Source organism: Acanthochromis polyacanthus, chromosome 5 (assembly GCF_021347895.1).
Source record: "Acanthochromis polyacanthus isolate Apoly-LR-REF ecotype Palm Island chromosome 5, KAUST_Apoly_ChrSc, whole genome shotgun sequence".
Taxonomy (NCBI): Eukaryota; Metazoa; Chordata; class Actinopteri; family Pomacentridae; genus Acanthochromis; species Acanthochromis polyacanthus.
Window position 1 is genome coordinate 14,856,936 of NC_067117.1, and position 24,229 is coordinate 14,881,164.

Genomic DNA, 24,229 nt, shown 5'->3' on the forward strand with positions numbered 1-24,229 from the left:
TTCTGAATTGTACTGGAGAGATGGAACACCACCCTTTATATTCCATCACTTGGTGTTTTAATGATGGAGGTGGAGAGCTCTGTCTAACATGACGGCCAAAAATCTAACATAAGTCCTTCAGTGGGGTTGAGATCTGGTAATTGCAAATGATTCACATCATTTTCATGAAACCATTCAGTGACTCCTCATGCGCTATGGATGGAGGCATTGTCCTGCTGACCGCGTTCATCAGGATAGAAATGCTTCACCACATGCCCCTGACAGCATAACAGAACCTCCAGACCTGTCTTTACTTTAGTAGTGAAGGATTCATGTTTTTCTTTTAATTTGTCACCCATCTCTAGCTCCAGTTACACAGTGAGTTCAAGATTTTAACTTTTGTCATACCAGCTATATAGTCTAACAGTGTAACAATCTGGTTCATAACTTTGAAGGTCATACATTATCATATTTTTTCACTAAATAAAATGAGTATATATCACAAAACCATCTCCCACAGATGGTGAATATATGTTAAGCAAAGAAAAGTAAAACATATGTTTCTGTGCCCAACAATTAAGGAGTTGAGCAGACGTATGCCTTAGGAATGGCCGCATATTTTTTTCCCACAATCGAGACTGTCAGTTGTATTGTGGTTCATAGTTTCACTTTCCAGAAACTGAATCGCATTTGTCCGTTTTGAAGTTCCCTGCTACCAGACAAACACATTAAATCAACACAATTTAGCAGAACCACAACCACTTTGATAAAGATTTGAGTTGAAGCATTTTGCTCGTGTTTTTCAGGGTCCTCGTGGGCCTCCTGGAGAAATTGGCAGCAAGGTAAGCTAAAGAGTAAGAAATATAACCTCTGGTATAAGGTGTGATTAAAAGACTGACTACTTTTACTGTTTCTGTCCTGACAGGGTGACAGAGGACAGCCAGGTGAGCCTGGATCACAGGGAGACAGGGTGAGTCACAGGATCAGTCAAGTATAGACCTGACTGTGGATGTGTGTGCACGTGAATGCCAAGAAACAATGACTGTGGTCCACATTCACAGACAGCACCAGGTTTAGTCATTCATTTTACTAGGCGGAAGAGAAAAAGAAAATTATTATTACCTCCCTCTCTGAGCCAGGTGTGCATCTCATCAGGTTCATATAATTTTAAAATGTTGGATAGAAAAGGGAGGAGACAGAGCAGACACTCGATCCAATATGAATTTGCTGCAAAGATCGTGTTTCCACATGAGCTGAACAGCAGCTTCAACGTTGGTTCCCGGGTCTCATTATTCTTAATTTCGTTCTGTTTTTGATGAAGTGGAGGTGTATTTTTGTGTTAGATTATGGTCATAGTTGCACTGAGTTGAAAACTGGCAATGGCTGCCAAAACCAGGACTTCCTTTTTGTGTCAGAACAACACGTCACATTTTCTGGTTTTCCCATGTAGTTATTAGTTATTTATGCAAGTTGGAAAGCTCTAACAGCTGGTAATAGCAGACTGCGTCAATCAAATGCGTAGGTGTTCGTTATGTATAGATAGATACAGTATCTGCACAATCTAAAAGCAGTTTCACAGTCAATACGATGCAGGCATTGTTGACATCAAGTTAAAACAAAGAAGTAGCCTTTCTTCCATAACTTAAGCTAAAATTTACATGGGGCAATAACAGGTTCTGTAGTTTTAAGGAGAATAATATGCTTTTTTTTAAACCTAAAAAGCAGTTGCTAAATGTGAACATTTGTGTTTTGTAGGGGGACAGGGGACCGGCTGGTGAAACTGGAGAGAGAGTGAGTACAACAGTACCGGTTTGGTTAATTTAGTTTTCGCCTTGGTTTGGGGCAATTTCCTGACTGAGTGTTTCTTCTCAGGGGGACCCAGGCAAAGCAGGCCTCCCAGGGATACAAGGGCCAAGAGTGAGTGACACACTGTTGTTGAGTGTTGGCCAATGACATCCGTGTGCCTTTTTTGTTATGTATTTGTTGCATAAGAGTCTCATGATTGATTCCATATATCATCAGGGTTTACTGGGACCCAGTGGACCTGCAGGAGAAAAGGTGACACTGATTCAATTAAGAGCAATCACACATGAAACAGCGGGTCGATATGAACGTGATTCCATCGCTGAACGTTTCATAATCTAATGTAATGAATTTCCAAGCAAAGATGAAAGAATAAGTGAACGTATCTGTTTCCAGGGAAATGAAGGCGCACGAGGGGAACCTGGCAGAAGCGTGAGCAATCAGTCATGAGGACATCATGGCATATATTCATTTATTTCTAATTTGATTCTGGATATATACTTAATGTCGATGGCAGATGGGTTTGCGTATGATGACAAATCTTTATGTGTTATTTAAATCATCCAGACTCCAGGTTTCCCAGGGAAGAAAGGAGAACAGGTGAGGTATTGTGTTCTCAAACAACTTTCAATTTTAGTGGAGTTCACTGGGAGTTCATGGGTTCCCTTTGTTTGGTGTTTTGCCACAGGGGGAGCGAGGCCTGCCTGGTGCTGAGGGCACGAGGGGAGAAAAGGGAGAACCAGGACAGAGAGGAGAGAAAGTGAGCCGAGTGTTTTGGAAAATATGTAGTTAATTGTGTATTGTGAGTGTGTTCCCTCAGAATCTGGCACGTGTCCAAATGCTTCTGTCATTTTGTCAAGGGGGCTTCAGGTTCAGGGGGATCGGGTGTTCTCGGACCGAAAGGAGAGCCAGGAGAGCGAGTAAGTTCACGCTGAGGAGACTGGAACGGCTCTTTTATCAGAACTGCAAATGGCGCAGTCACAATGTTTACAGCTGCTGTGATAAATTCCTGACAATGGCATCCATTATTCACAAAACATTCCCTTGTTGCCACCTGTTGGTGGCAGTCAAACTGAAAATGCATAATGCATGTGCTCTTCCCCTCAGGGCCTTGCTGGTATTAGTGGAAGACCGGGTGCCAAGGTGAGAGGCCTGCTCTGGCTTCTTTAGCTTCCTTTGTTTGTTTGTGTCTATTTGACTGTGAAGCTAGTCTTGTTAACTGTTTTGTCAGGGAGATCTGGGTGAACCAGGAGAGAGGGGAGAGAACGGACGCCCAGGAATCCCAGGAAAACCCGGTTCTCCTGGAAAAGAGGTCAGAGCGGTTCATCAGATCTGTTGGCTTGTAGTGACAGTTTTGTATCATTGTGGCCTTTTCAGTACTTTCATCAAGAGTTTTTAAAAAATATATATTTACATCCACTTGTGAGTAGAGCTGGCATCTGATGGTACAATTTTACTGTCATTTGACTTTCAGCTGAATCATATTGAGTTGGTGTGACCTTTGGAGATGAAATCATGTACCAATTTATGGAAGAGCTGATTGACAGAGATTTGCCAACAATTATTTTAATGACGAAATGATAATATATTTGCTGGCTGTTTCCAACTTCTCTGATGTGCGGATTTGCTTTACATCACTGTCAAGTCAGTTTTGGTCAGTTTCATGGCTGGACAAAACTAATTTTTGACGTTATCAACTTCAGGCTCTGGGAAATTACGATGAACATTTTTAATTAATTATTAGCAAATACTCTTAGTTTATAAGACCAGATGATTATTAAATAGCATTGACAGAATATCTATTAAATAACTATCTTTGAATTGCAATGCCTAAAGGGCAACTTTCTGTCCAAACAATGATATACCTGATGGTTACATTAGAAAACCTCCACATTAATATCCTCACAGTGATGTAAACCATATTCTCCTATTCATGTCATAAACCACACTACACCACACAGCTGTAACTGTCCTTCTTCACTCAGTGAACACAGTACAGCATACTCTGATGTAAACATAGTCTGTTGCTGTCAGTGCTGTGATCAAATATCAACAGCCTCTTAAACCTTCTTCTGTTTCCTCCACTATGCATCTCTTTCTAAAGATGACAATTTAGAGGTAAAAACAAATACACTTTCTGTATGTCCTCCATGTCTACTGCATTTTTTCTCTTCTGTATATATGATGTTAATGCAGATTTTTTAAAATTTTATGCCTCAAACCTTCATTCCCATTGAAATAAATTATTTAACGTGTATTTATAGGGAGCGAAAGGAGATAAAGGGGATGAAGGCACTCCTGTGAGTATGATCTCTGTTCTCATATACTGTCCATTTTTCTTTTTATATCTTACTTGACAAGAATATTTATTGATGCCATTTACTTTATATATTTTCATAAAGAAAAATCATTTAAATTATAGATGTGACAGTCAGTGTCTGTCTGTGTCATATTTTGCTTTTATTTTCCATCAGGGGGAGTCTGGACTTCCAGGGAAGTCAGGAGAAAGAGGACTGAGGGTAGGACAAAGTGCTTTAATATTGATAATTAGAAATAACATCAATTGAAAGTTTACTCAACAGACCTTTTTACTGACTGCACACTCAGGGACTGGCCGGTCAGCCAGGAAGACCAGGAGAGAAAGGAGACATGGGAGACCCTGGAGAGAACGGACGAAATGTGAGACACATATTTATGTATCATCATGCAGACAGCTTTTCAATATGCTCTTGCGCTATTCCACCGAGACCTTGAGAGAGGAAATGGGGAGGAAGGGGAGCTGCTCAGCATCTTTATTGATCTGTGTTCGATCGCAGGGCAGCCCTGGACCTGCTGGACCAAGAGGAGAGAAAGGCGAACAGGTATGTCATCTGCTTTTTTTTGACAGACCGATAATATATCTTGATATCTGCCGGTGGTGGACTCACCCTCTTCACTCTCTTCTGCAAGGGAATTCAAGGGCCTGCAGGACCACCTGGAAAAGTGGTAAGTGTGTCACATAGCACTGTATTTTAAAGAGAAATGTTGAGTTGGGAAAACTACCGTTTCCAGCATCTTGTTATCACCAAATACTTCCATTTCACTTCTGATACAACAGAGAAAGCAGAACTGCATGTAATCTTTAGTGTTTTTTGGTCAACAGACTGATATCAAGGGCCAGCTGAGAGGAGAAAGAGGCGAGAAGGTATTTGACCAGTGTGTGCATTTGTAAGCTCTAAAAAATTGTATCTATACATGATAAAGTATCCTCATTTTGAGTTAGTAATTATGGCTGATGCTAAGATACCTAAGTAAAGCTTTGAAGTCCACATAAAATGTAAGTTAATTGGATTAAAAAGCATGTAGCACAGCGTCTAAAGAGCCTTTACATCACTGTGATACATCACTGTGTTTCCCAGGGTGATGCCGGTGACCCAGGGGAGCACGGCCAGAAAGGTCAGAAAGGTGAATCAGGGATTCCTGGAGCTGCAGGACTGCGAGTGAGTTTTGCCTCATTCTTGCACTTTGTAAATGCTTCCCTGAGCATCCGATAGGCCGCTACATATGCATCGTCATGCACATCGACTCCTTTCCCTGTAGATTTGATATGCATGACTGATGATCCTCTGTGACTACTTCTTCTCTCCCTGCTGTCTATAAAGGGTCCAGAGGGACAACGAGGGCCTGCAGGCACAAGAGTGAGTGTGCTTTATGTCACTGCTTCTCTACTTCAATTCGCATAACCACACTAGATATCTGTAAGTTTTTTTTCTTGTTGGCTTTCAAATTTATTTACCTTGCTTTCTCTTTGTAACGTTTCCAGGGTGACGCAGGAGAAAGAGGAACACCTGGAGAAAAGGTTTGCAATCCATCAGTGTGACTGCTGTGCACAGTTTCACCCACTGTATCTACTGACCTGTGTAATTTTGTCAAGACTGGAAAAAAAAACTTGAAAGATTTCACGGCTTTCTGGTGAGTGACAGATCTCGCCTTTTTATTTCATTGGATTCTGTTTCCCGTGCAGCAGATTCCCAGCGGGATGAAGTGCAGAGGGGCAGCAGAAAGCTTCATGTCAAAAAAGTTGAATCAAATCACTTGAACTGTCGACTCACTGCTTGTGACTGTAATACGACTGCAGTCTAATGACTTTAAATCTCTGTGTGATCAGGGGGAGAGAGGAGCATCTGGCTTGGATGGACGTCCTGGTCTGGATGGTAAACCAGGTGCTGCTGGACCACCTGGACAGAGGGTACTTCAGTTTCAACCACCTTTTACCACTGTGAAACTTTATTGTGCATAGAGCCTTTCTATATATGTGACATACTGTATTTGTTTTTATCTTTGTGTTACAGGGTGATCCTGGGAAACAGGGAGACTCAGGGAGAGATGTAAGTGTTCTTTTTCCCATTAGGATGTAGTTGTTTATAGAGAGAACAACAAATAGTTAGCAGTAAACACTTCATAATAAATGCCATTATTTTTGTCGGTCATATTTACTTAGATACGGTTTTGTTTTCTGACATTGATCATTTAGGATTCTGTATCAAGCACAGTTGCTGTCACAGACCACAAGCAGTTGAGGTGTATGTGCTGCAGAGGGCACTGTGGAGGTGTTAAAGTGTAGTTTTTACTCCTATGGCCAGTTGCATAAGCCAACTGTAGGGAATGATGTCTCTAGGCCAGTCCCCTTTCACAGGAGATTATTATGTAATATTGACCATAATAATGATAAAAGGCCAGAACTGCTCTAAACTCAGAGTTTAGTTAAAGAGATTAATTCCCGTCTTATAGCACAGATGCGGCTCTGCAGGTACTGGTTACAATAAAATTGAATTGTTCATGACATTTTTGATCTGTAACAATAAAAGTTTCAGTAGAAGGCATCAGGGCTTGTTTAGTTTTTTTGAAGGCTGACTAACAGCACACAGACATATATCTTCATCTCCAACTCACATGGCTAATGACGCATTGAATGGCCCAAGACTCACACACCTCCAGGCAAAAAGAATGGAAACTGCTAAATCAGGCATGGTATCAATGGTGGTGAAACTTTCCTGGAAAGGATCTCAAGACTGCATTATAAGTACCCAATAAGTGGTGCTGAGAATACCTCTTCATTTAAAATGACTTTCGTTCCTCTATCAAGCATATTTCTTCTCTGTCCAGAATGTGAACATTATCATCCTTAAAATAATCTCCTGGCTAAGAAACACTCATGTTTACATTCTGATCAGAGAAGACAGATGGCTTGAGAGGAGTCAAGGAAGATATCTATGTCGAACTGGAACATCCATCTCCAACAATGCAGTCTTGAGATCTCTCCTCGGAGAGTGTCACCACCATGAACACCTTGAGTCATCTATGACAGTCGTCAACCATCCGTTCCTTAAAGCACGTGATTTGTTGTTTAATGGGCCTCTTGGAAGATGATGAAATGTCTTACAGAACCATAAAAAAAGAGAAGTTCAGTTGCTTTTGTAACCATGCATCGTCACACTGTCACTGGCTGGTTCAAAACCCCTCGACTCTGTGTTGTGTAATTTTTTTATATAAAGAAGTCGGAAGGATGAGACCTCTGCTTTGTGCCATTTATTCTGATAAATGTAAGAAAACCTCTGGTCAGTAGGCTCAGGTGTCTCGGGCACAGCACACTAAAAAGAGAGCAGCACATTCATTAGGCTAATGCTCGGTAGATAGCTAGCTCATGGAGTGTCCCAAACTCTCTAATTACATATTTATACAAATAAAAACATTCAGCATATGTCATCACCCTCCAATCAACATATGGATAGATCATAGTGTACATATGCTGATAAAATAAACAAAAGACAACAAGAAAGTAACCATTTGTGAGCCCGTGCTGTGCTCTCTGACCTACCTCGAGCACGCATCTCAGGAACTGACGGTATGCCACCATTATTAAGCCAACAACAATAAATACAACCAAATTACAGCAATTATTTACCACATATACACTGTTACACTTCCTATTTAAGTTCTTAAGATTATCATGAACTGATCCATTCACTCTGGTGTGTGTTGGTCTGATCTACTAGGGTTTACCAGGACTAAGAGGGGAGCAGGGTCCTCCAGGGCCTGTTGGGCCTCCAGGCAATTCAGGGACACCTGTGAGTACACACCATCCTCACAACCTTTAATGTCTGATATTGGCATCTCTCTCCATTACCATTATAGGCTTATTTCTCTTCTCTCTCCTATTGTTTTCAACCATGTTTTCCCAAATGTTTCACAAGCTTTGCTGTTATTTTTCAGGGTAAAGCAGGTGAAGATGGCAAACCTGGACCTCCTGGCAAAATGGTAACACTGACTATAACTCTTCTTAGCCCAACTATAGTATCCATATTTTCTGACATACTCCACAATGACAGATTGCACATTTTAATAGTGATGTGAGTGACAAATTTTGATATAGATTCTGCCCAGTAAGAGTATGAATACTGTGGGTAGTGTGTTTTTCTCTCTGCATGTGCCCATGTTATTCTCTAATTGGTAATGGCCCTGACATACTGTTTCCAGTCAATGATGTTTACTGATCAAAAGCAGTGCAGGCATTTATTTCAGGGTCTGCTGCATAATGGCTGTCTTAAGTGAGTCTCTAAAGCAGTGGCACTAAGTGCTCCTGCAGCGAACTGGCCATTATTCAGCTTGTTCCTGCAGAGTTTGTAATGCGTTTTGTTTTGACTCACAGGGTGAGGATGGAGTACCAGGTGAAGATGGGAGAAAGGTCGGTGGCTGTTTATCAGTACCCTGCTACCAACAGGAAGAGTTTTAATGTTGTAGTGTTTAGTGTTCTACTCAATCGAAGTAATTTCAGGGGAGCCATGACAAGATTTTTGCAAACAAATTGATATGAAAATTCATTTATTTTTTAGATATCCTATTATGAGGGGTTTCATGCATAATTGGCATTTAAAATGCAGCATCTTTAGACATTGATTTCTAGGTGTTTTGATTTGTACATGATATGCCTAAAAATTGTTTACAAAGTCATCCGTTTAAATAGACAGGGTTATTTTTGAAAATTGTGCTTCTTAAGTCTATATTTCACTGGGAGCCTGACACTGCTGTTTCTAATCTACAGGGTGACAAAGGAGAATCTGGAGCAGCTGGAAGAGATGTCAGTTTTCCAAACCTTCTTCATATCATTATTCTTCTAATATGTGGTGTAGTCAGTTTGTTTCTACACTGTATCCTCCGTGTCTCAACCTACCCTCTTGCACCCCACCTTCCTGTTTTGATCATGTCTTCCTTGACTTCATTGCACATCAGCTCTCCTCCTTTCTTTTCGACTCATCACTTTCCCCCTTAAATGCATATTTATCAACCGTATTCGATTTGACATTGACATCACACTCTCGCTCACTGCTGAATCAATACGCTTCTCAGAAGAAGCTATATAAATTCACTAGCCTCTAATGATCAAGCTTAGCCTTTAAGGGGGAGGCACTTCTGAGAGGAATCCAGAGGGGCGCCAAATGTCAGAGTGCTGTTTTCATGTGCAAATTCATATTAATTATCTCCAGAACATCAGTGGAGGGGTGGCAGCGGCCACCTGCTTTGATTTTATAGTTCTGCTTCTCGTATAGTGCAGGAGGATGTAACCCTGTGTCAAATGAGTCTTGGTTGTGTGCATTTCAGGGCCGTGATGGACCTAAAGGGGACCGGGGTCTAGCTGGACTTGTAGGCCCTTCTGGTCCCCCGGGAGCTCCTGGAGTGCCTGGCAGCATTGGTCCCCCTGGACAGGTGCGAGTGACGTAAACATCTGAAAAATAGCACAGGTCATTTATTGTTTTTACTCAAACATGCTGTTACTGTCTCTCAGGTTGTGTATGTAAAAGGAGCCACACCAATCCCAGGTCCACAGGGGCCTCCAGGAACGCCTGTGAGTGTGCATCACTTCTCAGCATTCTGATTTTGTTCTGAATTACAGTCTTGAAAGGCCTATTGCATGTTAATGTGCTCATTTATGCTTTTTCCAAAATGAACAAACTTTTTATTTAGGTGTGCCAGCAAGTAATTTAGGTGCACCTCAAATTTTGAATATGCATTTTGGCACCAAATAGTGAAGAATTCAAAGGTTTTATTACTCCGCCAAGCAGTTTTATTACTCCTTGGCGGAGTAACATAACTCGTTTGTCTGTCTGGCTTTTTGTTTTCAACACTCCTCAAAAATGGATTAACGATTTGGATGAAATTTTCAGGGAAGGTCAGAGATGACACAAGAACCAAGTGATTTAGATTCTGGCAGTGATGCAGCTTATAGTCTGGATCCACGGATTTGTTAAAGATTTCTGTATCATTGCTAGATAGTGGCATGGCGTCACTGTAACGATGACAAATGAACACTACGTCAGCTACCTGCTGACGATCACATGATCCATTGTGCACTTATTGGGATTTATCCATCAGAAATGATACAAGGAGCAACTGATTAAATTGTGAAGGTGTTTGTGAGTCCCATCAATTCCCGCCGCCCGCTACATATTTAGGTCGCGTGATTCGGTGTCCGTACTTTACGTAAACATGCATAACACACGCCTGTGCTCAGCGCATGTCATTTTGTTTGTGGGTACATCTATATTAAATGACCATATTCTATAGTGCCGTGATTTCTGCCTCGAATTCTTTCAAGATTTCAGCCGTCAGAAATGATAGGACTGAGCAGCCTTGGCAGAGTACTGTGCTCTGATTGCTTTTCCTGTTGTCATATGCAGCAATAAATATTAGTACAATGAGATTCTTACTTTACGGTGTCTCTACATAGTGCTGTGATTACTCTGTTTATAGTCATTCAGACACACTGATTACTTACATTTACTCATGCAGACTGAGGTAACAAATATAAATACAGGAACAATAGAAAAAATCATCAACATGGGGAAAAAAGGAAAGTAAAGCAAGATTGCAATTAATCATTATAAGTTTGTAATAAGTCCTTAAATAAGGCTTTAGTCAGATGACTCGGATCTCACAAAGACTTGTCTTTTGAGTGAAAGTACAAAGTCTCACTGTGTTTCCTACGACATCAATGTTAAAATTGCTTTTTTTTTCATTTTCGTAAACATTTTTAGTTCCTTAGGCCATTTCATTAGAGATTGTAAACAGGAATACTGTGTAGTTGTTATTATGTGCAATATTTATTATCTTGTTCTTGCACTTTCGTGACTTTTGCACTCCTCTGTTTTTTGTTCCTAAGAGCCCTGTAACAGTAAATTTCTCCTTTGTGAGATCAATAAAGTCTATCTTATCTTATCTTATCTTGAATTAAGGTGCAGATAAATGTTTTGCAGATTTCACCTGGTATTTTTCGTAGGAATGATTTGGAACTTACAGTTAGTGAAAGGCCTCTCTTCTTTGCCTGTATTCTAAGCAGTGGTGAATATTGTCTTCAGCTTTGACTCCTCACTGCCTGGGTTTGCTGCTGCCCGGTGCTTAAACGCTGCAGGGAAGGTAGCTGCACCTGTCATGGCACTGGTTGAGTTTCTTGGCATTTTTATTATTCCAGTTTTGCACGTAGACGTGGCATGTTTTCATACAAGTATGACTCCTTTACCCTGTTATGCCGGGAAAGAAAATTTTACAGAAATAAAGACAGCAGAGCAAAACATATTTTTTTTGTACAAAAGAATATGTATTTGTGTATTTTCCAGTAGCATCAGTGTTTCACACACAGCAGCAGTGATGTGTGTTTTATCTATACTTATTTGTGTATGCTAGTGCATCCCTCCGACAGTTTCTGGTGTTTTTATCGTCTTTGCTCTGTCCTTCAGGGTGTACCTGGAATCCCAGGAGCTGTAGGAGCCAGAGTAAGTACTTGTTGTCTTTGCTGACCTCAGTTTGCTTTAGATCAGTGACCGCTGAACTTAATTTTGAACATTTTGTTTGTTCCAGGGGGACAGAGGTCAGCCTGGCCTTAAAGGTGACGCTGTAAGTTAAACTTTCATCCTTATTATAGTGCAAGTGAAACAATGAGGTTTCATGTGTTTTGTTTTGACCCTTTGATGTCTTCTTATTGGTAGGGAGACCCGGGTGAGGATGGAGCACCGGGGAAACCAGGGACAGCAGTGGTAAGACGTCCCCACATCGTTTGCCGTGAAATCTGTCATTGTCCATATTTTTATTTGCTGCGTTTACATTTAATGATGCTTCTGTTTTACCACCGCCTTTTACCAGGATGTACAGAAAGCGCTGGCAGGCCTTGGTATTCAGGTATGTGGGCTTCACCTAATTATAATTTTATGCTTTACTTGTGTTATGTGAAGAGATGTATAGGATTTTAATGTGGTGGTAGCATTTGAAATCAAGGTCTCTTTCAAGTTTCATGGATGTATGGGTAGACGCTCTAGATAGATCGATGGATACTTTCAATTCTTTCTCATCATTAAGACTATATGGGTAACTCTTGTAGCAAAATGGTCTTGTCAGTGGCAATTTTCCTAGAATTTATGTAAGTATTTCTGTCCGTTTCTCCTTGTAAATGTCACAATACCATTTACAGCTGTAGTTTCTTTGTTCTGGCTTAAAGACCTCAATTAGTCTGAAAATAAAAATGTCATCAATCCAGTAAAAGAGGATTACAGGGTTGCCATGGTCAATTGTACGACAGATTCTGACCTGAATACCTGTGTACTTAAGAATTTCAGAATTTCTGGCCAAATGGAATTATGTTCATCAGACCTTACATTTTTGGACTCAGCTGATGAAAGGGAGACAAAGGGCACTGATTACGAGCAATTATAAAGCAGCTGAGATGATTTTCTTTTGGCAGACCATCCCTCTGATTAATAACTCATTTTATATCTCAATCCTGATACGCTCTATATGCTGTATTTTGCATGCCTGTCTACATGTTATCCCAGCAACACTGCTTTTTGTTCCACTGCACTGTTGTCACCTACCTCATGTGGGTATTTTAAGAGCAAATAAAACAGTTAAATTCCTTGTATGTAAATGTACTCGCTTATAAATCTGATTCTGACGATTTCTAAATGCCTGGACTTTATGTGAAGTCTGAAGCATTCCAAACACAGGCATCTGCTGCTGAACGCTTTGAAGCTGCTCCCTTTCTGATTTCTGCCCTCCACGCAGGTGTCTGATCTGAAGGTGGTTGTGGACAGGAAGGACGCACTCGTTGCAGCTCCAGCGCAAAAGCCAGAGAGAGGTGAAAAGGGAGACAGGGGGGAAGCTGGACAGAGAGGACCATCTGGTGCAGATGTAAGTGTGACTAAGCGCATCTTGAAAGCTGAGGGTAAAAATAAACAGATTTGATGAAGGCTTCGTAGCAAGGCCAGAAAGGAAACTTTATTTAGATTTGTACTACAGTGTATATTTACTTGATTCAATTGTATTCTAAACCTTTTTAATTTCCTTTTGTGCACCAGGGCAGTCGTGGTTTTCCAGGAGAGAGAGGAGCTAAAGGAGATCAAGGAGAACGAGGACCTGCAGGACCAACTGGGCCTCCGGGAAGAGCCATTGGAGAACGAGGGCCAGAGGGACCCCCGGGGCCTGCTGGAGAGCCAGGCAAGCCAGGAATACCAGGGGTTCCTGGGCGAGCTGGAGAACTGGGGGAGGCTGGAAGACCAGGAGAAAAGGTGCAGAGTGGAGTCGAATGAACAAATGAGGATTTTATCACGGAATCAACATGAATTCTGATGATAATATGCATATCTGTGTTTCAGGGGGAGAGAGGAGAGAGAGGTGACAAGGGAGATGCTGTAAGTGGTTACGTTAGATTATTGTAGTTGACTTTTATGTTTCAGCAAAACATTTTCACAGTCAGCTGAGAATTTTTTCTGTCAATCAGGGCAAAATCGGACTAACAGGACCAGCCGGCCCACCAGGTCAAAAGGTGAATTCCTTGTAATTACTGGTGTTGATGTAGTATAAAGCTTGTGATACAAAACTTTGTAAATCCAGAATAAGGTTGGATTTCAAAGACATCTGTGTGTATATGTACTGTAGGGAGCATCTGCTGACTCAGTGCTGGTCGGTTCCCCTGGTGCCAGAGGTCTCCCAGGACTAGCGGGTCAGAAAGGAGAGCCTGGTGTTCCAGGACTAACAGGACCCAAAGGAGAACGGGTAAGATTTACACTTAGTGCAAAGTCAAACATCAGTACCATGTCATGGGTTTCTTAATACAAGTAAGCCGTTTTGAAATTGCCTTATAGGGTTTTGTGGGATCTCGAGGTGATAAAGGAGACAGAGGAGAGACTGGAGAAAAGGGACGTGATGGCTCACCGGTGAGATGGCTTTCAGACGAGTGAGAATTAGAAATTGTAATGATTACGAACTCCTGAAGGGAAAATGGGTTTGCTGCTACAAGCCTGTCTTTTTCTTTTGAAAATACATTTATTTTTTTCTTAAGAATTTGAAGATAAGATTTAATCGACTCATATCTGTCTAGTATTAATCGATGGCAAACTGCCTGCTAGCTTCGCTGAGCATATTGACTGTAAGCACGGGGGAAACGGCTAGACATGCTCTGTCTAATACTAATGAAGTTTGTCGAAAGCACCTCAAAAGTAGTCATACGATTCTGTATCTGTACATAATGTACACATGTCTGTGCTCCATGCAAGGTCAATTTGTTTGTGGGTGCATCTATATTTAAATGGCCACTTTCTATGTTGCTGTGTTTTTTGATCATCAATAACTGCATTTCTACAAAAAAAATGCTGCATTTCTGATAATGACGGAGTACAGCGCTATCTGAATGCTTTTCATATATGTTCTGTTTTATTTACATAGTGCCAATTCACAACATAATTGATCAAGACCTCACAAGGCCAAGACCTCACGATATTATAGCAGACACTCAACAAAATCAGATTCCCCTGGCAACAGTAGCAGGAAAAACTCTTATGAGGGAAAAGGTTCAGCAGAGCCAGGTTCATGAAGGTTCAATTGGAGAGAGGAAAGTACCACAGTAAAAAACAGCAACAACAAACAGTAGAATGAGAAACACTGGGCTGCTCAGTGAGGCCATTACATGAAGTTCATGGCATGCAATATTGTCAAATAAATGCATGAAGATTGAGAGAGATGAGGGTAGGGGAGAGGTGCTTGGTGCATCATGGGAAGTGCTCCAGCAGTCTAAACCTTTAGCAGCAGCACTGAGGGATGTTTCAGTCAGTCTTATTTATTAGCTTCACCAAAAAAAAGAATGATTTAGGTCTAACCGTAGATGGTGTGTGTTTGCCTCCTGGACCCAAACTGGGATCTGATTCTACAACAGACAAGCCTTGTAGCTGAAGGATCTGAGAATAAGGTGCTCAACTGGGACAATATGCATTAAAAGTGAGTTCTATAGATATGATCGATTTCAGTGGAGCTGGGTCATAAAGGGCTTTGTATGTGAGGAGAAGGATTTTATGTTATATTCTAGATATTACGGAGAGCCAATAAAGGAGAAGCGAATATGGAAGGAATCTGATCTCTCTTGCTAATTCCTGTCAGCACTCTGGCTACAGCATTTTGGATCAGCAGGAGGTTTTTCAGAGAGTTATCGGAACATCCTGATGATAAAGAATTACAATGCAGCAGCTTCGAATTAACATCTGTATCAGTTAGGTTTTCAGGTGGCATTTAATTCTTATGTGCTGATCTTTTTTATTATTTCTTTTATATTCAATTATGATCTGTGATTTCAGGGAATACCAGGAGAACCGGGAAAACCTGGTCAGGATGGGAAACCGGTAAGTTCTAATTCTGAAGGTGAAATTGATGTTAAAGGTACTGTACTTCAGAATTTTACATTTTCATGAAGAGTATGATGTTGTAATTACTTGTGTGAATACTGAGTGAAAATTTGTTTCAGCAAACTTGGTAAGTATGCTTTGATTTCTTATGAAAGCAATCATATAGAGTTAATGATATAATCTGCTAGTTAGCTTCATATGTGGTTTGTGTATTTCATTGTACAGTTATCAATCCACAGACATACTGCAAATTCTTACCTTACTGACAATATGAAGTCAGAATAATTCCAGGTCCCATCAAAGGACTCACTAAAGATGTATTTTTTTTCTTTACAATTCACATTGATCAGTAAACGCCCGAACACACACAATTCTGTAAGTCTCGATTGCTTGTGTGGGTGTAATTAAATGTAAGGAGAGAAGAGGAGGAGAGATATGTAGCTTTTCCTCACGCTCTTTATTTTCCTTCCCTAAATGTCTGAGCAGGGTACAGCAGGGCCTGCTGGTATTCGAGGCCAACCAGTGAGTAACCAGTAACCCAGTCTGCTTTTAGGCTTGAACTGCAGAGATAATTTACTGGGTCGGCTGTGAGCACAAAGCCAACGGAGCTCTTTTTTCCCCCCTCCTTGGGCCGAGGCTTCATAGATCCTTGAATAGTAGGCTTTTGCTGTGCGGCTAACACCTCACTCTCTAACTGTCTCTCTCTCCTCATGTGTCTCATTTCTGTCCATTTCCTTTTCTATGTTGTTTGTTTCCCCCCCGTTCCAACACTGTTCCCCGCCCACCTGCCCCTCCCCCCTCCTGTCATCCACTTTCCTTTGACTTTCATCCTCTCCAGGGCTTGCCTGGGTTCCCAGGAGTTCTAGGCAGACCGGTAGGTTCTCTGCTGCTGGCTGGCATGCTTGAGCTCTGGAGGAGGGAGGGTTGGGACCTGTCCCTGTGATATCAGATACAAGTGGGAGTGGACCAAAGTCGATGAGATGCGAGTGGGCTATAGCTTAGACAGCAGGTAGCTTGAAAGATGTATCTGGATTTAACAACAGGAGAACAACTTATCAGGATGCACATGCTGTCATGTACCTCCCAGGCAAATTTCTCCGCTTTAATCTTAATTCGTTTGTATTGGAAACATCCATCTGCAACCTTGATCGGTTCCCAGTGAAATGTCCCCAAAGCATCCGTGTCAAACTCAAGAGCTGAAGTTCGAAGTTACAGTTTTAAATGTATAAAACACCACAAAGTCATTAGGGGAGATGAAAGGAAGCCGACTGACAACCTGAGCTGGAGCTCTCGCCAGGATCTGGTGCACAATAGTAGGGGGGGATATTAAATTGGGTGGACTCCAAAAAGCACTGTTGCCGATTCGCCTGAGTCTGCTTATCGTGCATGCAGCTGTGCCTGGTGTCGGATGTGCGCTTATCCCTTGCACAGCACTGATTTTTTTTTTTTTTTTTCCAGAGCTTACCATGCAAGTGTATCTTTGTTGACATTGTTGATCCTCTGTTTGTATTGTCCTACCTGTTGTCCTGAGTCAGTCACACGTTAACATGGTTGTATATTAATTTTTACTACAGACAAGCTCCTGTCTGTCTGTGAATGACAACATTTATGTCACAATTCCGCGTCATTCATTATTGAGTACATAAAAATACATACAGTTTACAGTACTCAATTTTTCTAAACATATTTATGCATAAATATGTTGCTTAAAGGGATAGTTTTACATTTTGGGAAATGTTAAGCAGTTATAAACTTTCTTGCCAAGAGTTAAATGAAAAGATCACTAATATGTGTTAGTTACTGCCTGCAGCAACTTAGTTTAGCTGTCAAAATGTGAAAAAATCCACAATTTAAATGTCACTAATCAACATGTGACATCTCATTAGTTTAATCTGTACAGACTTGCATGTAACAACATCTTATTTTGGTTTTATGAAGGAGAATGTTTTTTTTTTTTTTTTATCCCGGGAACATCCTGGAGTTTTGTCATCTTTGTACAATTGATACCAGAGGAAACACCAGCAAGAAATTAGTTTTAAGGACAAAAACATCAGTGATAATCTCATCTAACTCTGAACAAGAAAGCCAATGAGCTTTTCCAAAATGGTCCTTTGAAATGTGGCCTGTACACAACTTCAGGTTTCTTTTCTTTTCTTGTTTTATTGTATACTACATGTGGCCATATTTTGCTTATAGGGAAACCCAGGAGAGCCAGGCATTAGAGGGCCAACTGTAAGTATGACGTGCATGAAATCGTGTGCGCACACAATGAAAGACTCTTATTAACTATAACCAGCTGCAAGTTATGTACATCGGTGCCGTGTGTTTTAATCAGGGTCCCATGGGTCCAAACGGGTTGCCTGGTCCACCAGGTGTCAAGGTGAGTTCGCTGCATTTTCGTTATCTCCGTGTGCTGCCAGTTATTTGTTGCTTGCTGGCCACACTCATAAAAAGTCTGTTTCTTACAGGGTAATCAAGGAGACGCAGGAATTGGTGTCCAGGTAAATTGACAACAGTGGTATTTTCCAACTTTTAGACAAGAATTATTCTCATGTAACAGTGGAGATGCACAACAGTTATGCAGTCTGTGAGGTTGCTGCTCCTCTCTGCAGGGTCCTCCGGGTGCCCAGGGGAGCACAGGTCTGCCAGGACCTCCAGGCCCTCCAGGAGCTGTAGTATGTGTTCCCATAAATCACAGTTTCTCCTCTGGGAAAACTGCCTTCATGTTTTCGCATGAAATTCACTGAAAGTCTCATGGTGTGTATCAGAATGTGTTCCTTCTTACCACTGTATTTATTTTCCTCTGCAGGGTCCACAGGGCCCCCAGGACTCTCAGGACAGGTGGTGAGTACACAACCCTAATGTGGCTGCTGCTGCTGCTCTGCTGTGGAGCGCAGTGAGGGAGTGTAAAATTGACAAAATGTTTTGACCCTGAGGCATTTCAGTTGTTACTGAAAATAGGAAGGTAATTAAATAAAAAATGCCCAAACATCCACCAATCTTTTGTTGATAAATGGCACCTTCCACTACATTTTGTACTTTTTTTTTTGTAGCAGGTTTTACAGCATGTGCAACACCAAATCTGCTTTTTCGTAAGAATAACCACGACAACAAAGAATTGTACCACCACTTTTTTGATTTGCACTCTGATCTATTACATAAATTATTGACTGGTATTGTACTGTCATTATTATAGAACAAATGCATTAACTATAACATAACTGTTGAAGGTCTCGCATATTAAGATACTTATGAGCTGAAAATGTATGAAAATTGTATTTCAGCATTCAGAAAATCTGGCAAAATTACAAGAAACTACATTACAAAAGAACATTCCTTTTATTTACTTTTTTCACCATCACTCATTGGTTGTTCATGGGGAGTGTTTCAGGTGGATTGTACATGTAACTAAAGACAGTTTTGCATGTATAAATATGGCTGCACATCATTGTTATTAAATATTACATGTAACAAAGCTGGTCTTGCTCCTCAGGGTGAGGCAGGTAAACCGGGCGTTCCTGGAAGGGATGGGGTCCCTGGGAAAGAAGGAATACCTGGATTACCAGGAAAGCAGGTATGTGTGTCTCAGTGTGTGCTTGTGTTTATGCTGTGTTGTGTGTACATGCGGCATAAACTGTGTTGTTCCTATTAAGTCATCCTCTGTGGTAACGCTGTGTAATTTCTTCCTCAGGGCATTGCTGGACCTCCAGGCCAGGCCGGCTTAAAAGGGGAGCAGGGAGATAGCGGCCCTCCAGGGAAGGTGAGAACATGCTGTGTCTACTGAGTGGCCTCTGGCTAAAAGGACAGTAAATGCAGTTTGCTTTGTGCCTTTTTTGGATGTGATCCCAGCCGCAGAATGATTTGCTGTATGGAGTAATAACACATTTCTGTGCTGCTCTTTCTAGTAAGAGTTTTGATCTGATGCATGGCACTAGGCGGTCCCTAATCCAAATCTTCCTTCAAGGGCCGTGGTCAGACTGCTGTTGCCTTTACACCAAATGGTGCTCCAGATAAATTCCCGTACAATTTCCACTCCTCTTAAAGCTGTCCAGGAGTCCCACTGTTTGGGGTTTATGTGTTGCAGTGAGCTGACACTACAAACTCTGATGTTTGTACGCCGATAAAGCTTAGTTGGCTGCAGCAGTGTGAGCTGTAGTAATGGGGCCAGAGCTGCAAAACAGAAGGCAACTAAATCTTCCACTCTCATCCATAGTCATTACACTGCCGGGGAAATGCTGCAGTTGTGAGTTATTCAGCTTGGAAATTGTGATAAGCATAGTTGAACACACTCCCGTAGCTCTGTAAAGGAGTAAACTGTGGACCTGCTCTCATTCTGCCTCTGCATGTTCAAATGATGGCTCAGAGATGCCCTTCTAACCTGGGAAATGTTTAGCGGTGCATTTATGATGCATGTCCATGTGGTAACGCAGTACCACAGGTAGAGCTGCTGTCTGGGCTGTTGGAAGTAAAATCTTTTGTGAATATTTGGTCTTGATTAATTTCTCGCTCTGTTTGTGCACCACGCCTGCTGCACTGTATGTAGCCTGTTTTGTAGATTTTTTACAGCAAATATGCACCATAGCTATTCCTTGCAATTTGGAGAGTGTTTTGAGGTGGGATTTAGTGGTAATTTGAGAAGTTCATCTTCCTTTGCAAGCTGTCTCAGTGGTCTCTCTCTGTTACATGACTGTTATTGATTGACATTCAAAGAACAAATTCTCTGGCACTAGCTAAGCGAGAAAATTAGTTTTCACATGTCGGTTGCAGACAGAGATTATCTTTTGCAGTACAGCCGTGGATTCTTTTCTTTTTTTTTTTAATTGTGGCTAAATTGGGGAAAGCCCTGCGGAGGCCTCCCTCTCTCAAAATGAAAAAGGGACCAACCATGAATATGAATTTCAGCTAAATCCATGCATAAATAATTGCCATGAGTGTTCTATTAAGCACTCTGCCAGCCTGTCAGTCTGCAAATAGCACAGGCTGCTCTGGATTGCCTTGTATTCATTTAAAGGTAAGTTGTAGTGGATGAGGTGTAAACAGCTTCAACACTGTCCCAGTCTAGGTGACATTCTGGACACATACAGGCCAGTTCTGCGGTTGGTTGGTCCACATGTTTTGGGGTTGTTGGTATATTTTAGCACACTGAATGATCCTGTATATCTCTGCGTACGTGCTGTTGCTTCTGCCAGGTTTGAAATCATTTACAAATGCCAGTCTGTCAGTTCCATCGGCAGCTATACATTCATATATGCCCAGACTATGATAGAACTGCCATGTTTGACAGATGCTATCAGATATGTTGGGTCTTTTTTTTTCTCTCCATCACTTTGATAAAGGTTGAATTTGTGTTCTATTGCTCCATAAATCTTTGTCCTGAGACTTTACTGTTTAGGGTTTATGTTGTATGTTTTTGTCATCTGAAACCTTAGGGGTTCACTCCGAAGTAAGTTTGACGCAATAAGGCTTCCTTTGCATATGTTTGGCTTGACCGAATCTAGAACCTCTATCGCTTCAGCGGTTATCAACTGTCTTTGTTAACCAGATTTTGGGTTCTGTGTGCTGCTATTAAAGGAGCGTTTGACACATCATTTGATTCTTCCTCTGCACAAATGGACTGATGGCGTGCCGCCTATTTCTGCGACTAGAAACAGGTTGTTATAACAGAGAGCTTTGAAAGGTATGAAAAATTTATTCCAGCAGAAAGCAAATAAGGCAAGAGAGGAAATGCTGGTGAAACAACGGTCAATCGTGCTATTTAATATTTTTATTTTATCACACTTAATGACTGCTACTTAATTCTATTATCACAGCTGAACATTAGAGCGCTTAAACTTCATACATTTTAACATGGTACTCAAGAAGTGCATTTAGGTTTGACACTGTCCCATGATAAAGGATACGTGGAAATCTTTGAAGTATTTGGTCAGTCAGTAAAATTAATGTTATTAGTTGAATATTTTCTGTGTTCAGTTGTCTAATCTGTATTATATCAACTGTAGTCCCAGCAAAATGGAAATCAGCATGAAGCATAAAAACATCCATCCATCCATTATCTATGCACAACTTGGTCCTCATTAGCATTGCAAGGAGGGGGTGGAGTCCATCCCAGCTGACTTATGGTGAAGGCCCTGGACACATCGCCGGTCTATCACAGGGCTACACATAGAGACAAACAACCAAGCACACTCACATGCACGCCTACGAATAATTTAGAATAACCAATTAACCTCTACATGTTATTTGATTGTGGAACATATTTAAGCATTTTCCACATTACCAACTGCATCCATGTAGGTTCCCATGGAAACATGGTGATTGCTAACATGTGGTGTAACAGGTTTACAGACATTACACATTCTGTCAACTGAGAATCTTCGTCCCTCACAGAGAATCCCATCAGGACAGGAATTAATTAAAGAGTGGTCCTTCTTACAGCTGATATAAAATCCTAAACCCTGAACAGAACGTCCTCTAGAACACGTTGGGTGTGCAGCATCGGTTGCCATGGTGATCTGGCAGGTTAATAGAGAGCCACCTACATTGACACTGAAAACAGTGAACTTACGTCACTAATCTGTTAATCGTGCTTTGTGGTACAGAACTGATTACCTTTCTGTGTATGAGAGTCACCTGGACTTTAGCTCTTGTGGTGAATCCTTTGAGGTTGTGGTCATAAAGTTTTCTCTTGATTGTTGACAGGGTAGCATGTGCACATACATGCCAGACAGCATGATGAGTTTTTTGTTTCTGTGTGTGTTTAGCCTCTGTCCTCGTAATTTGTCATCATAAAGAAAATGCTGTAGTGTGAATTGACAAGTCAGAGTTAACTGAATGTTCCAGTTAACTGCTGCCATGCTGAAGACAGTTAAGACATCAGTGACTTCAGTTTCTGCAAATTATTGCTTAAATTGTCAAAAGACGCTTGGGAAAACTAATTGTTAAATGAACGCTGTACAAAAACCACCACCTCTGCTCAACTGTGATCTGTCAGTGTTACTTGGCCCTTAAATAGAAACCGCCTCCCCTCTGACCCTGAGCTATGATTTAATCCCTACAGTCGACTGTTTTGGAATGATTGCAGACATCTGTTTATCACGATTGGCTTGTATTGGTTTGGCAAATATTGTGCCAGTTCTGCCAGTGAGAATCTCTATCAAGCCAAATTTCAGCTCAATAAGACTGAAAATGACAGAGAAGGTCAGTAACATAACGTTTTCTCCCATACTTTCATTTTCTCTGCTGCAGTGTTTTTATTTATACTGCAGATAAAACGTCACCGAGTATTTGTTGACTCCAAACCCAATCTGCTTTGTGTTATCACACAACCTTTTATTAAACTGATGCTTTTTTCCTTCCAGTGCCGACACAGCAGATTCTTCTTTGTCTGAGCCACAAGCCATCAAACTTTTTAGCCTGGAGCGTTGCTTTTTGTAATGCAAAGCAAGTCCATCAGGTCTGCTGCCAGATTTTATAATGACCTACAGTAGCAGCCCCATTTACTCGCTGTTAACGCTCAGCTGCAGTGTCTTGTGAGCCATGGAGTTTAGCAACTTATCCAGCACAGATGTGGAACAGCTATTTCGGAGATGAAATGTCAGTTTAGCAACATGTTGCAAGGCTCGAGCTGTTCGGTTTAGCATCCAAAGCACACATTTTTTTTCAGCCACTTAAAAGAGCCATCTGCAACAAAAACAAGCCTCAGCATTTACTCTGTCGGCTTCGCTTTGTTTACATCTAGAGAGACTTTCTCTCACGTCTTTATTGCTTCCAGTTGTGCTTGTTGCTCAAGCACATTTACTACCTGGAAATGTATGCATTTAAAACATCAAATATTCCTTTACATGATGACTGTGTAATAAAATGTATAGAACAGATGGCTGCTCTCTCGTTTTTACATGCTGTACTAGAGAGGCTAATCTGACACCATGCTGCTATTTGCTGCTTCTTTCCTTTTAAAATTTAACTTCACAAGTATTTATGTAATATTTCAGCGCATGTTTCTTTATATTTCATGTCTAATTATAAATCTGTTTATAATGTGGTCATGTATATTTGGTTAGTGCCAGAGCGGTACTGATACTATTTACAAACCACAAAATATTAATTTTCCTAGCTGACACACCACTCTCCTTCTGATAGCAATGAATATATATTTAGTAACAGATACACCTCCGGGCGTACACGGCCTGTCAAGCTATTCAGTGGCAAAGTGAAAAGGGGAGAGAAATTTATTTTGAAAAAGTGTGCCAGTGTTATATTTTACATTAAGAAACGGCAGAAGCATATTATGGTATGTTTATGATGACTGGAATAAAGAGACATATGTAAACATTCAACACGACCAAGTCCTGCAAACCGTTATTCAATTACTAGATAGTTTTTAGGCTAAAATGCTGTGTTTTTCCAAGTGTGCTGTAGTATTTAAAAAACCTCTAAACTGAATTTATTTCTTACTTTTCAAGCAGTTATGGCATTAAAACTTAATGCCCAGAGACTTTAAACTTGCTTGAGTTATTTAAAACCATATTAGAATTATAAACACACACACACACACACACACACACACACACACACACACACACATATATCTTTTCCTCACCATTTTTATAGCCACACACTACTTTCTGCAATACAATACTGTTCAAATAATGCTCTGGATGGTTTGGTGACTCGGTGTGATCCAACACTACTTTTATGCAGACAGAGGAGGTTGTAAATAATCAAGAAAAGTTGGGACACCTGTAGGATTT

General features: G+C 41.0%; 1 protein-coding gene across 1 annotated transcript in view; it reads left to right on the plus strand.

The window, feature by feature from the left end:
• col7a1 (collagen, type VII, alpha 1) overlaps window positions 1–24,229 on the plus strand; it is a 76,474-nt gene that overhangs the window by 30,218 nt on the left and 22,027 nt on the right. Inside the window, exons 41-87 of the mRNA XM_051948548.1 lie at window positions 786–821; window positions 905–949; window positions 1,735–1,770; window positions 1,852–1,896; window positions 2,002–2,037; window positions 2,179–2,214; window positions 2,350–2,382; window positions 2,471–2,542; window positions 2,643–2,702; window positions 2,890–2,925; window positions 3,014–3,094; window positions 4,047–4,082; window positions 4,257–4,301; window positions 4,390–4,461; window positions 4,599–4,643; window positions 4,732–4,767; window positions 4,925–4,966; window positions 5,181–5,261; window positions 5,424–5,459; window positions 5,585–5,620; window positions 5,930–6,010; window positions 6,114–6,149; window positions 7,818–7,889; window positions 8,035–8,079; window positions 8,471–8,506; window positions 8,864–8,899; window positions 9,421–9,525; window positions 9,605–9,664; window positions 11,553–11,588; window positions 11,674–11,709; window positions 11,802–11,849; window positions 11,956–11,991; window positions 12,871–12,996; window positions 13,164–13,373; window positions 13,461–13,496; window positions 13,586–13,630; window positions 13,744–13,860; window positions 13,950–14,021; window positions 15,432–15,476; window positions 16,318–16,353; window positions 17,676–17,711; window positions 17,815–17,859; window positions 17,948–17,980; window positions 18,092–18,158; window positions 18,289–18,323; window positions 18,973–19,053; window positions 19,171–19,239. Coding sequence (XP_051804508.1) covers window positions 786–821; window positions 905–949; window positions 1,735–1,770; window positions 1,852–1,896; window positions 2,002–2,037; window positions 2,179–2,214; window positions 2,350–2,382; window positions 2,471–2,542; window positions 2,643–2,702; window positions 2,890–2,925; window positions 3,014–3,094; window positions 4,047–4,082; window positions 4,257–4,301; window positions 4,390–4,461; window positions 4,599–4,643; window positions 4,732–4,767; window positions 4,925–4,966; window positions 5,181–5,261; window positions 5,424–5,459; window positions 5,585–5,620; window positions 5,930–6,010; window positions 6,114–6,149; window positions 7,818–7,889; window positions 8,035–8,079; window positions 8,471–8,506; window positions 8,864–8,899; window positions 9,421–9,525; window positions 9,605–9,664; window positions 11,553–11,588; window positions 11,674–11,709; window positions 11,802–11,849; window positions 11,956–11,991; window positions 12,871–12,996; window positions 13,164–13,373; window positions 13,461–13,496; window positions 13,586–13,630; window positions 13,744–13,860; window positions 13,950–14,021; window positions 15,432–15,476; window positions 16,318–16,353; window positions 17,676–17,711; window positions 17,815–17,859; window positions 17,948–17,980; window positions 18,092–18,158; window positions 18,289–18,323; window positions 18,973–19,053; window positions 19,171–19,239 — 2,625 coding nt within the window. The remainder of the gene's footprint in view (window positions 1–785; window positions 822–904; window positions 950–1,734; window positions 1,771–1,851; window positions 1,897–2,001; window positions 2,038–2,178; window positions 2,215–2,349; window positions 2,383–2,470; window positions 2,543–2,642; window positions 2,703–2,889; window positions 2,926–3,013; window positions 3,095–4,046; window positions 4,083–4,256; window positions 4,302–4,389; window positions 4,462–4,598; window positions 4,644–4,731; window positions 4,768–4,924; window positions 4,967–5,180; window positions 5,262–5,423; window positions 5,460–5,584; window positions 5,621–5,929; window positions 6,011–6,113; window positions 6,150–7,817; window positions 7,890–8,034; window positions 8,080–8,470; window positions 8,507–8,863; window positions 8,900–9,420; window positions 9,526–9,604; window positions 9,665–11,552; window positions 11,589–11,673; window positions 11,710–11,801; window positions 11,850–11,955; window positions 11,992–12,870; window positions 12,997–13,163; window positions 13,374–13,460; window positions 13,497–13,585; window positions 13,631–13,743; window positions 13,861–13,949; window positions 14,022–15,431; window positions 15,477–16,317; window positions 16,354–17,675; window positions 17,712–17,814; window positions 17,860–17,947; window positions 17,981–18,091; window positions 18,159–18,288; window positions 18,324–18,972; window positions 19,054–19,170; window positions 19,240–24,229) is intronic.